General features: G+C 28.4%; 1 protein-coding gene across 1 annotated transcript in view; it reads right to left on the bottom strand.

The window, feature by feature from the left end:
• LOC142325090 (uncharacterized) overlaps positions 1-12,735 on the bottom strand; it is a 61,594-nt gene that overhangs the window by 32,669 nt on the left and 16,190 nt on the right. Inside the window, exons 5-10 of the mRNA XM_075366427.1 lie at positions 12,506-12,699; positions 7,353-8,642; positions 5,059-5,294; positions 3,242-3,535; positions 2,068-2,228; positions 673-748 (exon numbers count right to left, since the gene is read on the bottom strand). Coding sequence (XP_075222542.1) covers positions 673-748; positions 2,068-2,228; positions 3,242-3,535; positions 5,059-5,294; positions 7,353-8,642; positions 12,506-12,699 — 2,251 coding nt within the window. The remainder of the gene's footprint in view (positions 1-672; positions 749-2,067; positions 2,229-3,241; positions 3,536-5,058; positions 5,295-7,352; positions 8,643-12,505; positions 12,700-12,735) is intronic.

Raw genomic sequence — 12,735 nt, 5'->3', positions numbered from 1 at the left:
GAAACTGTTGACAGTACTGTGAATAGGTGGGCATTGAAATTTCATGAATGTGAAGCTGGTAAAGTGCCCATTGAGGATGCACCTCGCAGCGGACGACCAGTTTCTGTAACTGACATGAAACATCGAAAGCAGGTGGACGATTTGCTTCAAAGTGACTGGCGAATCACCCAGCAACACATTGCTATTCAGTTAGGCATATCTAAAGAACAAGTAGGCCGTATTATCAAGCAATTGGGTTACCGTAAAATCTGCACATGATGGGTACCGTGCAAACTCTCTGATGGCTCTCCGCAAGCTGAAGTTTGAGCCTACTCCGCATTCGCCATACTCGCCAGAATTGGCTCCGTGCAACTTCCACTTCTAAATACTGCATTTTGTAGCTAAGTATTACACTTTTATTCATTTTTTATTTCATTCCAATGTCTCTTTTCATTCCCATGCTATGAATATATGTGCAAAATTTATTAGCCAAGCCTTGTATGTATAAAATTTTCCCAATATCTCATACTTGCACTAGGATTATAATAATTGATTTGAGTATTATTTTCTGTCCTTCCTAGAATTGTCACTTTAACTCTATAGTTGACATGCCCCAATTAATAATAATAATTTTAAGTTAAATTCACTGAATACAATAAAAGATAAAAGTAAAAATTGTAATTGAAAACTTACTTGAATTAATCTCAAACTGTGAGCTTGGAAATAACTCACCACTCACTTGAGAATCAGATCTGGAAACAGGTAAGTTCTGAAATATTAAAACAGAAAATCCATCTGATATTAGAATCTTATGAAAATGCTATATCAACCAGGGAGACAACTAAGAAATTTGATAAATTATACCCAACCACAAAACACAGCTATAAAGGATGATTTTATTTATGGTAATTTGTTAGATTAACCTACTGCAGCGTTTCTCAACCTTCCAGTATTTGTGACCCGATTTTCAATCTTCATCGCACCTCCCCTCTCATAATGTATTTTGAGTATTTTGATGCTGCAGCTACACTACGACCCTAATTACAAACTTCACAGATTATCAAGAATAAGTAAATTTATTGATATTTGGTAACATTCCAGATTCAACTGTTAATGAAAAACCACCCTAAAGATGAATAATGCTTTAACAGTATTGTACACTTACAGTTAATGTAAATGTACTTTTTTTTGTTTTATTAGTGTCATTTAATAATTATTTTTTTGTAACTTATTTCTAGCTTATATAATTAGGTAATATATATATTAATATTTAAAAAATTAAATTAAGTATAAATTATTTTGAAAGCTCATTGTGAAATTAATTCAACTCCTTTCACCTAGGACAATAATTAAAAGTTAATTTAATAAATTTAATTTCTTAATTAAAATACCAGATCTTATATACATAAATATTTAAGAAACCATAATCATAACATTTTTAAGTGATCTAACATAAGACACCACCAGTTATTAATAAAAATAGCATAACAATTCCGAAGAATAACAGGTTCCATTCCAGGTTTACTAAGAAAAATGAGGATTGAAGCCAGTTACCTTCATCACTGAGACAAATATAACGTTGAATATAAGCAAGTTAAGCCCATAGAAATGTAGTTGATATTAACTTTGCTCTGTTCACCACAGAGAGTAGTTGTATAGATAGTACCATAACTATTAAAAAAAAGAACCGGATTAGTGCAATTTTTATACTTTTTATCCACCACAGCCAGAAGCGCAGATCAGTTAGTATTAGATAAAAAATTAACGTGCCCCTTTCTTAATAAAACAATGTAAATCTGTATATACTGTTTCCACTCAATAAGGAAAACAGTTTTTACTAGCCACTACCAAAATTAAAAGCATTTAAAAAACTGCATCCACAGTGCTCCTAAACTTTGTTATCTTTTATTGGATAAACAGTTTATTTGGCATGGTGTAGTTGTTACTTTATTCTTATTTCATATACTTCGATTCAATTTTCTCTTTATATATTTAAGGTGCTGAGGGTTGATCAGGTTATAAAGGATGTAATTTACTGTCTTATCCAGGACCAAAATCGATTCTATAATTAGTTTTTCATATTGCTACCTTATTTTCTGGAACACTACATAGAACAGAAGACATGTCATCCAAGTCTGTTTCATCACTGTCATCTTCAAACTTCAATTTTATTTTTTTGTTCGTTTTATGTGATAAAATGCTATTTTCACTCTCTTCTTCTTCTTCATCAGCATCCTCACCATCATTATCTACAACATTTAAAAAAATTAAATTATACAGAATATTTTCATTCAAGAAAATAGGCTTTACACTCAATCTAAACCATAAACCATCACATCAAAATAATATACATAAGTAGAATTGTATCAGTTCATTCAATCTAAGTACTGTGTGTATGGAATATACTCAGCAATTCATTTTTAAAAAAAACATAAGAAAATAAAATTAAAAAATGCACAACACAAATTAATTAAAATAAACAAAATATATATATACTTATTAAAGATAGTACATTTATCATTTTGTGAACTTTTATTTCTCTTAAAGATACATTATTATACATACTGGGCTTTCATATAATTCCGAAACTTGAACAATTATTTATAAATGATGAACAAATAATGAAATATTTTAAATACAGAATTCTAGTTTTGATATTTTTATTCTTTCTTGACAAGGATCTTTAATCCTTTGAAAAAAAAATGAATAAATTTGAATTATTACAGAGGAAATGCAAATGTATACAGATTTCATTATATAATACTCAACTATCTATACTGTTGAGTAGTGGAGAACACTGTTCCCAATTATACAGATGACACTTATACATAAAACATGCTCATACTAACACACCACAAAGCAACACCATTACCCGCCATTGTGAAAGAAAAACTTTGAAACAAATTAAAAATATGAATTTTATATACTATTATTTAATTATCATTAATTTAAGTTTGTGCAGACAAATATATCTGTAAAGAAGCTAAGTAATTAGAAATATTCTAAAGCAAGTTGCAAGAAAGTTGTGTATTATATATAATTTTACAAAAACTCATAAAAAACTAGTAATACCATAATTACTAATAAACGTTTTTTTATTAAAAGAGGTTATTATTTATGAATCTAATTAAATATATATTTCTCTCAAAACAAACTGGTTGGAAGGCATTTAAAAAATTTATGTTTTATTAATCTTTTTAAGTACACTACTGCTATAATGTTGATGAAATTAAAAAAAAAAATTCATATAACTTTTCCTCACCAATATCACTGTCATCTTTATCATCTTCCACATCACTGCCATTATTGCCTAAGAGTAAGTCCTCGTTTTCTTCAATCTCTTCAGGACCTTCATCACCAGCATTACCTTCAACACCTTCATTTTCATCATCTGATACATCTGCTTCATCATCTAAGAAATCATTTTGTGGTCTCTTCTTATCAATTAATGGAATGTCATTTTCTTCAACATCTTCTTCACTCTCTGTTTCTGTTAGATCTGTTTCATCGTTTTCATCATCTAATATTGCTTCATTTTCATAGTCTGATTTTGAATCTAAAAACCAACACCGAAAAATGTAAATAAAATTAATATTCTGGTATCCAGTACTGGCATCAAAAGAGAACAATTTAAAATGACAAATTATTAAAAGAATATAGTTACAGAAATCAACACCAATAGATGGGTGGAGGCTGGATGGACAAGAACTCTAATTCCCGATATATTAGGATGGATTAACAGGTGGCATAGAGAAACGGACTATTGGATCACCCAGTTCATGACGGGACATGGGTGCTTGGTTGCTTCAATGGTTATCTCCATAAGGTGGGAAAAAGGAATGAGCCCACATGCATGTACTGCGAGGAGAATGGCGATTCTGAACATACCTTTTTAATATGTAATAAATGGCTAAGGCAAAGACATGACGTGGGTATTCATGGGAAAACACCGAAAGAGACTATGGACTTCATGCTTAGCAGTCAGGAAAAATGGAGGAAGGTTGCTGAATACATAAAGACAGTGTTAACACAAAAAAATGTAGATGAAAAAAGGTTGGGTTATTAGTATGTTAGGTTGGGGGGTAGCCTCAGCGGTGAGAGCCAGCATGCTTAGGTGTGCTGGTTTCGATTTCCGGTGAGGACTCCATGGGGTATGTTGTTAGGATAAGAGAGTATTACAAAGATCCTGGGGCCACGTCACGACTTGTAGGTATGATGTGGTTCCGTAAAGGACAAAATAGTGAATAAAAAATCTCAAAAGAGCCACTGGTAGGCCTGACCTGCCATGCCGGTATATAGCCGTAGGTGGGGAGGGCCTATTAGAATAACGGACACTCCCCTGGGTGGCGTAATACCACCAAGTCGGTCCGGCCCAGGGGAGTAGAGATAAAAAAAAAAAAAAAAGTAGAGGGTGCAGGATACTATGAAAATCGATTTTTGGCAATTAATATGGTAAGTTTAACTTACCTAATTACTGTGTTTTGGTGGTTTATATTTCATGTAATATTAATTTTATTAACATAGTGGTCAATATGTTAATATATATATTAAGAGAAGAGAGAATCAATTTGAGTGAAAAATAGTAATTAAACATCACTTTAACCACTGTTACTTCATCCTTACTTCCACCACAATTTATTTTACATAATACCCAAGTTATTCCAAGTGTTGAGAATTATTTTACAGCAAAAGAATTATTTTAATTCCATTATTAATGATATAATTGTTTTAAATATTTTATTCAGTTTTTATCTCCTCTAATCTTTTCTTTAACATAAAATCCAATTAAATAACTGACTGCCATAATTTTATGTTAAACATTTTCTACTGTACATAAAAAAAACACTCTGTCAGATTTAACAAAAATAAGATTTTAAAATCATAAATTCAGACAAGAAAAAAGAAATAATAAAAACTTACGAGAGCAATAAATCCTTAATTGTTCATTAATCTACATAATAGTCTTTAAAATAGATATTCCTTAATAAGTGTAAAAATTGTTTAGTTAATGAATTTAGAATTATAAAATAAACAGAATAAAATTGAAAATATTAAATAAATTAAATTTGGAAAACCTACCTTCAACTTGTTCTTCATTCAATTTATATTCTTGAATTCGTTTTTCCCATTCTTCTTTCCAACGTTCCCTAAGTTGTTTTTCTAAGTGTGCTTTCAACCTTGAAAGTTTTTCTCCAGGCTGTTGTGCCTTTTTTATATCTTCAAGCCATTTTTCTTCTATTTTAGTAGAATTATTTATGGTTTCATGCTTTATATCACTAATATCACCTTTACAGTTCTTTTCAGCAGAAATAACACTAATGACAAATTAATTTAAACATACTATAATAAAATTAAAATCTTTGTCTCTTTGAAAGAGAGAAATTAAATAGAAATGTTTTATTCAATATAAAAGAGGTTAGAACTACTTACCAAATAAATTACAAGCTGTGTAATGCCAAACTACTAAACTGTAACACCCTAAGTAACACTGTACAGTACTGTACAAAATAATAATAAACAACCCACATTTGGGTACCCTGACAATAAATGAAAATATTTATGTTTTAATGATTTCAGAATACAAATCTTAACATTAAACTGATATCAAATCACTTTTAATTTGCTGGAGAAAGGAAGCAATGAAATTACAAGTGATTTAGAGGAAAATTTCTCTCATTAGCAGAAGTTCCGATTGTAACTATGTAACTGTGCTTTTATGTAAGTTCTACTCAGTCAAATAAGAGGGATTTTCAGCAGGTAAGGTAATCATAAACATCAAATAAGTTAATAAATACTGAACAGCAACTTTAATGACATCATCAGTCAAATCCAAAGGAGATTTATGACAATAACCCCCAAAACCCATACATTCATTTACTGAAGATTTAATCACAACTTAAGATCTTATAAAAGTACATAAGTTTGACAATTAAAAGATTTGGCGGCAACTAAACACACTAAACAAATCTATAAATTAACAAGGATGAGAAATTATTAAGAAGTAAATGATTAAACAACAGAACAAGGAATTCCTTATTGCTCAAAAGCAGTTCTTCATATTACAAATTTTCAGTTGTTAATTCTACAAACTTAAGTAATTTTTAATCTCTTCATTTTTATGTTAACTTGATGATAAATAAAGTTTTCCTCTTACATTTTTTTTATATTTATTAAATTATTTGAACTTCAGAATCAAATCTAAATTGACAGAATTTTTAAGTATAACCATTCAAAAATATTTTTAAATAAATAGTATATAATGACACCTTCCATATATATCTGCAGTTAACATGGTGATGACTACCAGCCTACAATCATAAAAATTAATCCAGAGGTGGGTTTTTTGAGTTTATTTCATTTTCTGCTATAGGTAAATTTAATTTTTTAATTTTCATAGTAGTTGGATAACAGAAAATTTTTGTTATGAATAAGCAAAATTTATCCAATGATTTTTTTTTTGCATAATTTACTGTTAATACCATTCTAGGTATTGTTTTTCCATTAGAAGCTGAATAAGCTAGTTACAAAACTAATTACAAAATAATAATTTGTAGTTGGTAAATAACAAAATATTTATTTAACAGCTGTTATTGTTATGTACGTAATTTTCACAAAGTGTAAATTTAAAAAATTCATAATCTACATTTTTGGAAACTTATATAAAATTTCGTAATTATAATCCTATTGGTTGTCCTTTGAGAATATATAAATCCAAATGCAAACTTAAATCAACCATAGAACTCAATATGCTTGGAGTGGTCGATGTTCACTTATGGGATGCTGAAAAGTGTGGGTTTGATTAAGTAGGTTATTATTTTTACAAGCCATATTAAAACATACTAAACAGTATAACATGTGCATATAGATAACTCTAGTTAACTCATTATAAACCATTATGACCCACACACTGATGCACATTCCAGATTCGACTGTTAATGAAAAACCACCCTAAAGATGAATAATGCTTTAACAGTATTGTACACTTACAGTTAATGTAAATGTACTTTTTTTTTGTTTTATTAGTGTCATTTAATGATTATTTTTTTGTAACTTATTTCTAGCTTATATAATTATTGAATTCTAACCTCTATTTTGTCTTAATTTTCATGTAGTTTTACTTTTAATACAGTCATGTATTAAATGCTTTGATAAATAATTTAAAAATTATTTTAATTAAAATAAATCCTGTCATGCTGAAAATAAATTTATGTTCTTTAACACAAAAAAATATTAACTTTCAACATAAAAATGTCAGTTTTAAAAATTATTCACAAATAAAATGTATTTTGATTAATTTTCAATAGTGAACAAACTAGTTGGTAAAGATTAATAACATAAATTTAATTAATAATTCAAAATAAAGCAAAGCATACCTTATTTCAATATTTTCTTTGATTGTTATATTCTTATCCATGGTGAAATGTTCAAAAAATCTTTTTTTAAGATCCAAAATTGCAGAGGATTTGGGAGGTGAAAAAAGATGTATCTTTTCACTGGAATGTCCCTTCAATTGTGGATTTTTTTTAAAATCAATGTCAAATTCTCGAAATCTATTTTTAAGTGTACAATTTTTCCCTAATCCTTTCTTATATTTATTGTCATCTTCCAATTTATCCTCAGATTTATCACTTTCCTTTGATTTTTCCACACATTTAATATTTTCCTCTTCAACATATCCCTCCCAGTCAAACCTTTTCTTATTTTTATCTGCTTCAACACAGAATTCATTATTTATGTCTATTAGGTTATTCTCACAATGAATATTTTTAATTGGCTCAAAAGATTCAATTTTTTCACTATCCTCCATTCTTAAAATAAAATCTTCACTATCTTGAAATTCAACAAGAGTTTTGCTAGATGAGGTAGTAATGTTCTCCATGGACCTTTTAACTGTATCATTATAAATTATTTCTGAATGTGAAACAGATACCTCAACTGATCCTTCAGTAAGATTATTAGATTTCTCTTCAAAACTAATTAATGTTTTTGAGTTATTTACATTAACTTCAGGTTCTATTACTTGCTCACTATCTTTTGTCATTCTTAATTCAAAAGTGAACTCTTCACTATTTTGAACACTCTTAGTCACACAATCATTTTCATTACATTTATCTTCATTAATATTTGCACTAGATTGTGAAAATTCATAACTATTGGCTTTATTTAATTTATCAGGTGACTTCTCATTAACTTCTGTAAATAAGTAAGTAGTACTGCAGTTATTTTCTGCAGATTTATCTTTTAATAATTCAGCATTTTCTTTATCAATTTTCATATTACTTTTATCAGATGCAAATTCATCAGTAGATTGAGTCTCAATCTTTGCAGATAGCTTTGAACTTTCACTTATAAATTTGTTTGATTCTCCATTGTTTTCATTTATCATCCTATCAAATTTTTCATTAGTCATAATATCATTTACATTTGTACTAGAATCCAGTATTTTAACATTTGAAGAACTAATAAATGAATCTTTAGAATTACAATCATCATCTAAATTTTGTTTGTATGTGTCTATATCATCAGTCTTTAGTTTTAAATTAATTTTATTTTCATCATTCATTTTAATATTTGTTGGAATATACTCTTCATCACTGTCATCATTTGAGTCATCAGATTTAAAAAATTCTTCAGTCTTTTTTTCCATTTCCTCAATTTGCTTACTGGAAAAAAAATTCCAAAATTAATCTCTCAGAAAAGACTTAAGTGCACAATTAACACCTAAAAGTTTTATCCATTAAGTTAACCAGAGTATCAGATAATAAATTTAGATTGTATTATGTATAAACTTTTCTATAATAATGGGGGTATATAAAATTCCAATTTACAAATAATGCAGTCCCTTATATTTAATCTAGATCTAAGTAATCAAACAAGAACAGGATGTTATTATGAAAATTCAAAGATATTAACAATTGAAGATGTATCTTTTCAAGTTGCAATACAAACAAACACAGGTTAAATACAGTTTACTGTAAAAAAAAAAGCATTTCCAAAAGATCATTGGATAGTGAAAGGGACTGCATAAAAAGTAATATCTACAAGAAAGTTTCCTTCCATTAAATGGAAGGAAAAAGGAATACTTTAAATATTACAATCTAAAAGGACAGAGGAACTTCCACTGAATATGTGAAGGATCCCATTCAAATGAAAGAAAACTATAGAAAATGCAACAAAAGAGTGAAAAAGTAATAAGTAAAAAAATTAATGATAGAATATGTGCAAAATTGTGTTGAATTAAATACTTTTTTTTTTAAGTAAAAAATTGCATGAATATGATGAACTTATTTTTTCATTGGTTAAGATTTGCTTCAATATTACAGCATATTAAATAGGGCTAAAAAAATGCTTTGTGTAAAAGATTACAGAAGTATAACAACCTTCAACTAGTTTTAAAAAACCATGTTTTTTCAATTTATCACTGAGCTACATTTAAATTGTGTGGACAGTCACAACAATCAGCTTCTAGAATTTTTGGTTCAAGATTAGTCATCAAATGTATTGAAACTGTATACAAAAACCTTCTTCATAATTTTTATAAAAAGATATTCCAGCTAGATGTAAGGCAAGTTCCATGGTGACTTTTAAAACCCATGTTCATTGCATGAAATATGTCTGGTTGTTAAAAATACAAATTGCTTCTTAAAATGTTATACATAAAAACATTTCTTTCCTTTTTTTTAAGCAAAGTATTTCATAAAACTTTATTAATTATAAGACTTCAATTATTATTACTTTAAAAACAATTTTATTTTGTTTTTGTATTTTTATATTAATAAACAAACAACTTTTACATTTTTTATAAGAGCAGTGCTTAAAAAAAGATTATCTGTAAAAGTTACTATAAATAAATATTACAAATTTAAATGATTTCATTGTTTCCCAATGTCTTCCTTTTACTGTTAAAATTCTGTACTTCTTTATAAAATTGAAAAGAAATTTTTTTACTAATATATCTCAATCTACTTCTTGAAACAGAAATATTACAGAAATTGTTTTTAGTTACATTTAATATGGGAAAGCAGATTTGAAAAGATTTACCAGATTAAGTGATTTTATAAATAATGAAATTTTAAGATTTTGAAAGGTTTATACAATCTTATCAAAGATGATTTCTATTTTTTTCTTGTTTTGTTTTTGCTATTTTATACCGTAAGAACCATATATCCAATACGAACGAAATGTTTACCATTAAATATATTGTTTATCAGAAGAATAGTAGGCGCTAAATAGAATTTCAAAAATATCCCTGGGAAATGCACACTGCTTCCGAAAATGATAAGATCATATTCTTGCTTTCTACCAAAAATTATAAGAATAAAGATTACTCAGACCAGGCAAGCTTCCATTGCTCTTCTGAACAAAACTGATTTTTAGCCGTTTTATGATTACAATAGACTTGTAACTATCCACCCTCTTATCCGGTCTGATATAATTACATAAATAAAATCGCATAGTTTTGATTGAAAACAACTTGTAACTATAATAAATGAATGAGCAAAAAAAAAAGAAAAAGAAATGGAGTTTCCCTTATTAGTTTTCCTTGTACTGTACTGTACACACAAATCTTTTTTTCTATGCTTGTTTTTGTGTTCATGAATGTTTTTATTTACATTATTTTTTGAGTGCATTTCCTATGCGAATGTACATTTATGGGTGATAAGAATACTAATGACTTAATTACAGTATAGTGTAGACCTATGTACATTTCCCGGACTTTATGACTCATTCCTTATCAAGCACTCTTGTTCAATAATGTTGTGTTCATTGACTTTAATTTGCAAAGACGTTAAGACAAATACTGTACTGTAATGACAGTCAAAACACATGTCATCATCCATTCATTAAAAATAGAATATTTTATCTACAGTACTATTAACCTAGCCATACCAAAAGTACAGTACAGTACATATCTCATTTTCCCTGTCCTGATCAGATTGAAAACAGATATAGTTAAATTAAATTTCTGCTTTAAACAGATATAGTTAAATTAAATTTCTGCTTTAATCTTTTAAAGAGTTTTATTAATTTGTATGCATGTGTGAATTGGTGTGCGTCTGAGAAATGGGACGAGATACTGGCCATATCACTTGAGAAGTCTTGGAAAATATTACTAGATCATAAGGCCAGTGACAACTGGGAAGATATAGAAAACCAGTGCGACAAAGAAATTACAAAAAAAAAACTAACTTGTTTCATTGCTGGAAAAAATTCCTGGCTATGAGGCGGCTGATTTGAAGGATGTCATGGAATGGAAGGAGCAGGATGAAATTGAAGAAATAATTAATGATGATATAGTAACAATGGTATTAAATGAAGAGCCAAATGAAGAAGATACCGTTGAAGAAAGACCCCCAATCTATTACCGCACTGTGAAGTTCTTAAGGTGATCGAGACCACATTCGAATACATAAGTCAACAGGAAGAAGCAACACCAGCAGATATCACGTGCTTATGTAAATGGCGGGAATTATCAGCGAGGAAGAGAATGCGACAAAATACGCAAGCTTCAATCAAATACTTTTTTAAGTTAGATCAAGTAAGTCGACATGCACTGTACATTTTTATTATAATTATAGTATATTAAACATTCAGATTCTAGACAAACACTGTTCATTAACATAAACTAATTTTAGAAAACATTCCATTTTTGTCATTGCTTCACGACACTAAGAATTATAAAAATGCACAGTACCACAATAATTTTTTTTAAAAATGCTGTATGTGAAACAAGGCTACATTTTGCAGTACAATATGTATAAAGGTTGTCAAACTCATATTAAATGATAAAACTTTGAATTCTACCATATCCGGCTTTCTTGCTATCTGGCATGGTCGGCCGCTCTATTAGGCCAGATAATCATGAGTCTACTGTACTTCATATTCTATTAAAAGGTCATAAAAACAAAAGTTTTTATAAATTTTATAAAAAAATGTATAAAATTTACATAAATAAAATAAATAATAAAATGTATATAATTTTGTGTTGTGAACTAAATTGTTAAATTTCTCCCTAAAACATTTTTTTAAATCTTAGAGCAGAGTACATGACCACATTAATGATAAAAATACAGCTTTCTGTCACTTTCTTACTTAAATTTTAATTCTATCAAAAATTTCACAATGAAGAAATTTACATACATGATTTAACACAATTTTGAATTCAGTTGTTCCAAAATTAAATCACTAACAATCACTATAATATTCATAGCAGAGGGATCACACAATGTCTACAATGTTTTCATAATAACATCAAATTTGAATTGGCATAAATAGATTTTTACCTCCAAACCATTTATTAGTTAACAATTTAGTTAAACACCAAATAATTTTGATAGTGTTCAGTGAGAAATATGACAAAATCTTCGTGATAGTCATAAAATTGAGAAGGAAAATGGTGCATTAAATTCAACAAAAAGAAAATATGTTCTCTTTTAAGTGGAATTAAAAATTTACACTAATATAACTATTAGACTTAAAAATATATAAGGAATAATAGATATATAGAATACTTCTCAGTAATTACCCCAAACGCATCAAATGTTCCTTATTTGTTTTTATAGGTATAGAAGGCCCAGCTTTCCGCCTCTGGATAAACTCAGCAAGTGTACGTTGTTTGGGTCGATGATATGGAAGTATACAACTTGATTCTCGTACCATACGTTGTGATTCTCTTCTTATTTCTCGCATATTATTGCACGCTATCCTTTCTTTTTTGGTCTGTATTTATAAAAAAAAATAATAATAAGCTTAGCT

The sequence above is a fragment of the Lycorma delicatula genome, chromosome 5, assembly GCF_047948215.1.
Source record: "Lycorma delicatula isolate Av1 chromosome 5, ASM4794821v1, whole genome shotgun sequence".
NCBI lineage: Eukaryota > Metazoa > Arthropoda > Insecta > Hemiptera > Fulgoridae > Lycorma > Lycorma delicatula.
Note: the sequence above shows the minus strand (reverse complement) of the source record. Positions and strands in the feature narration are given on the sequence as shown.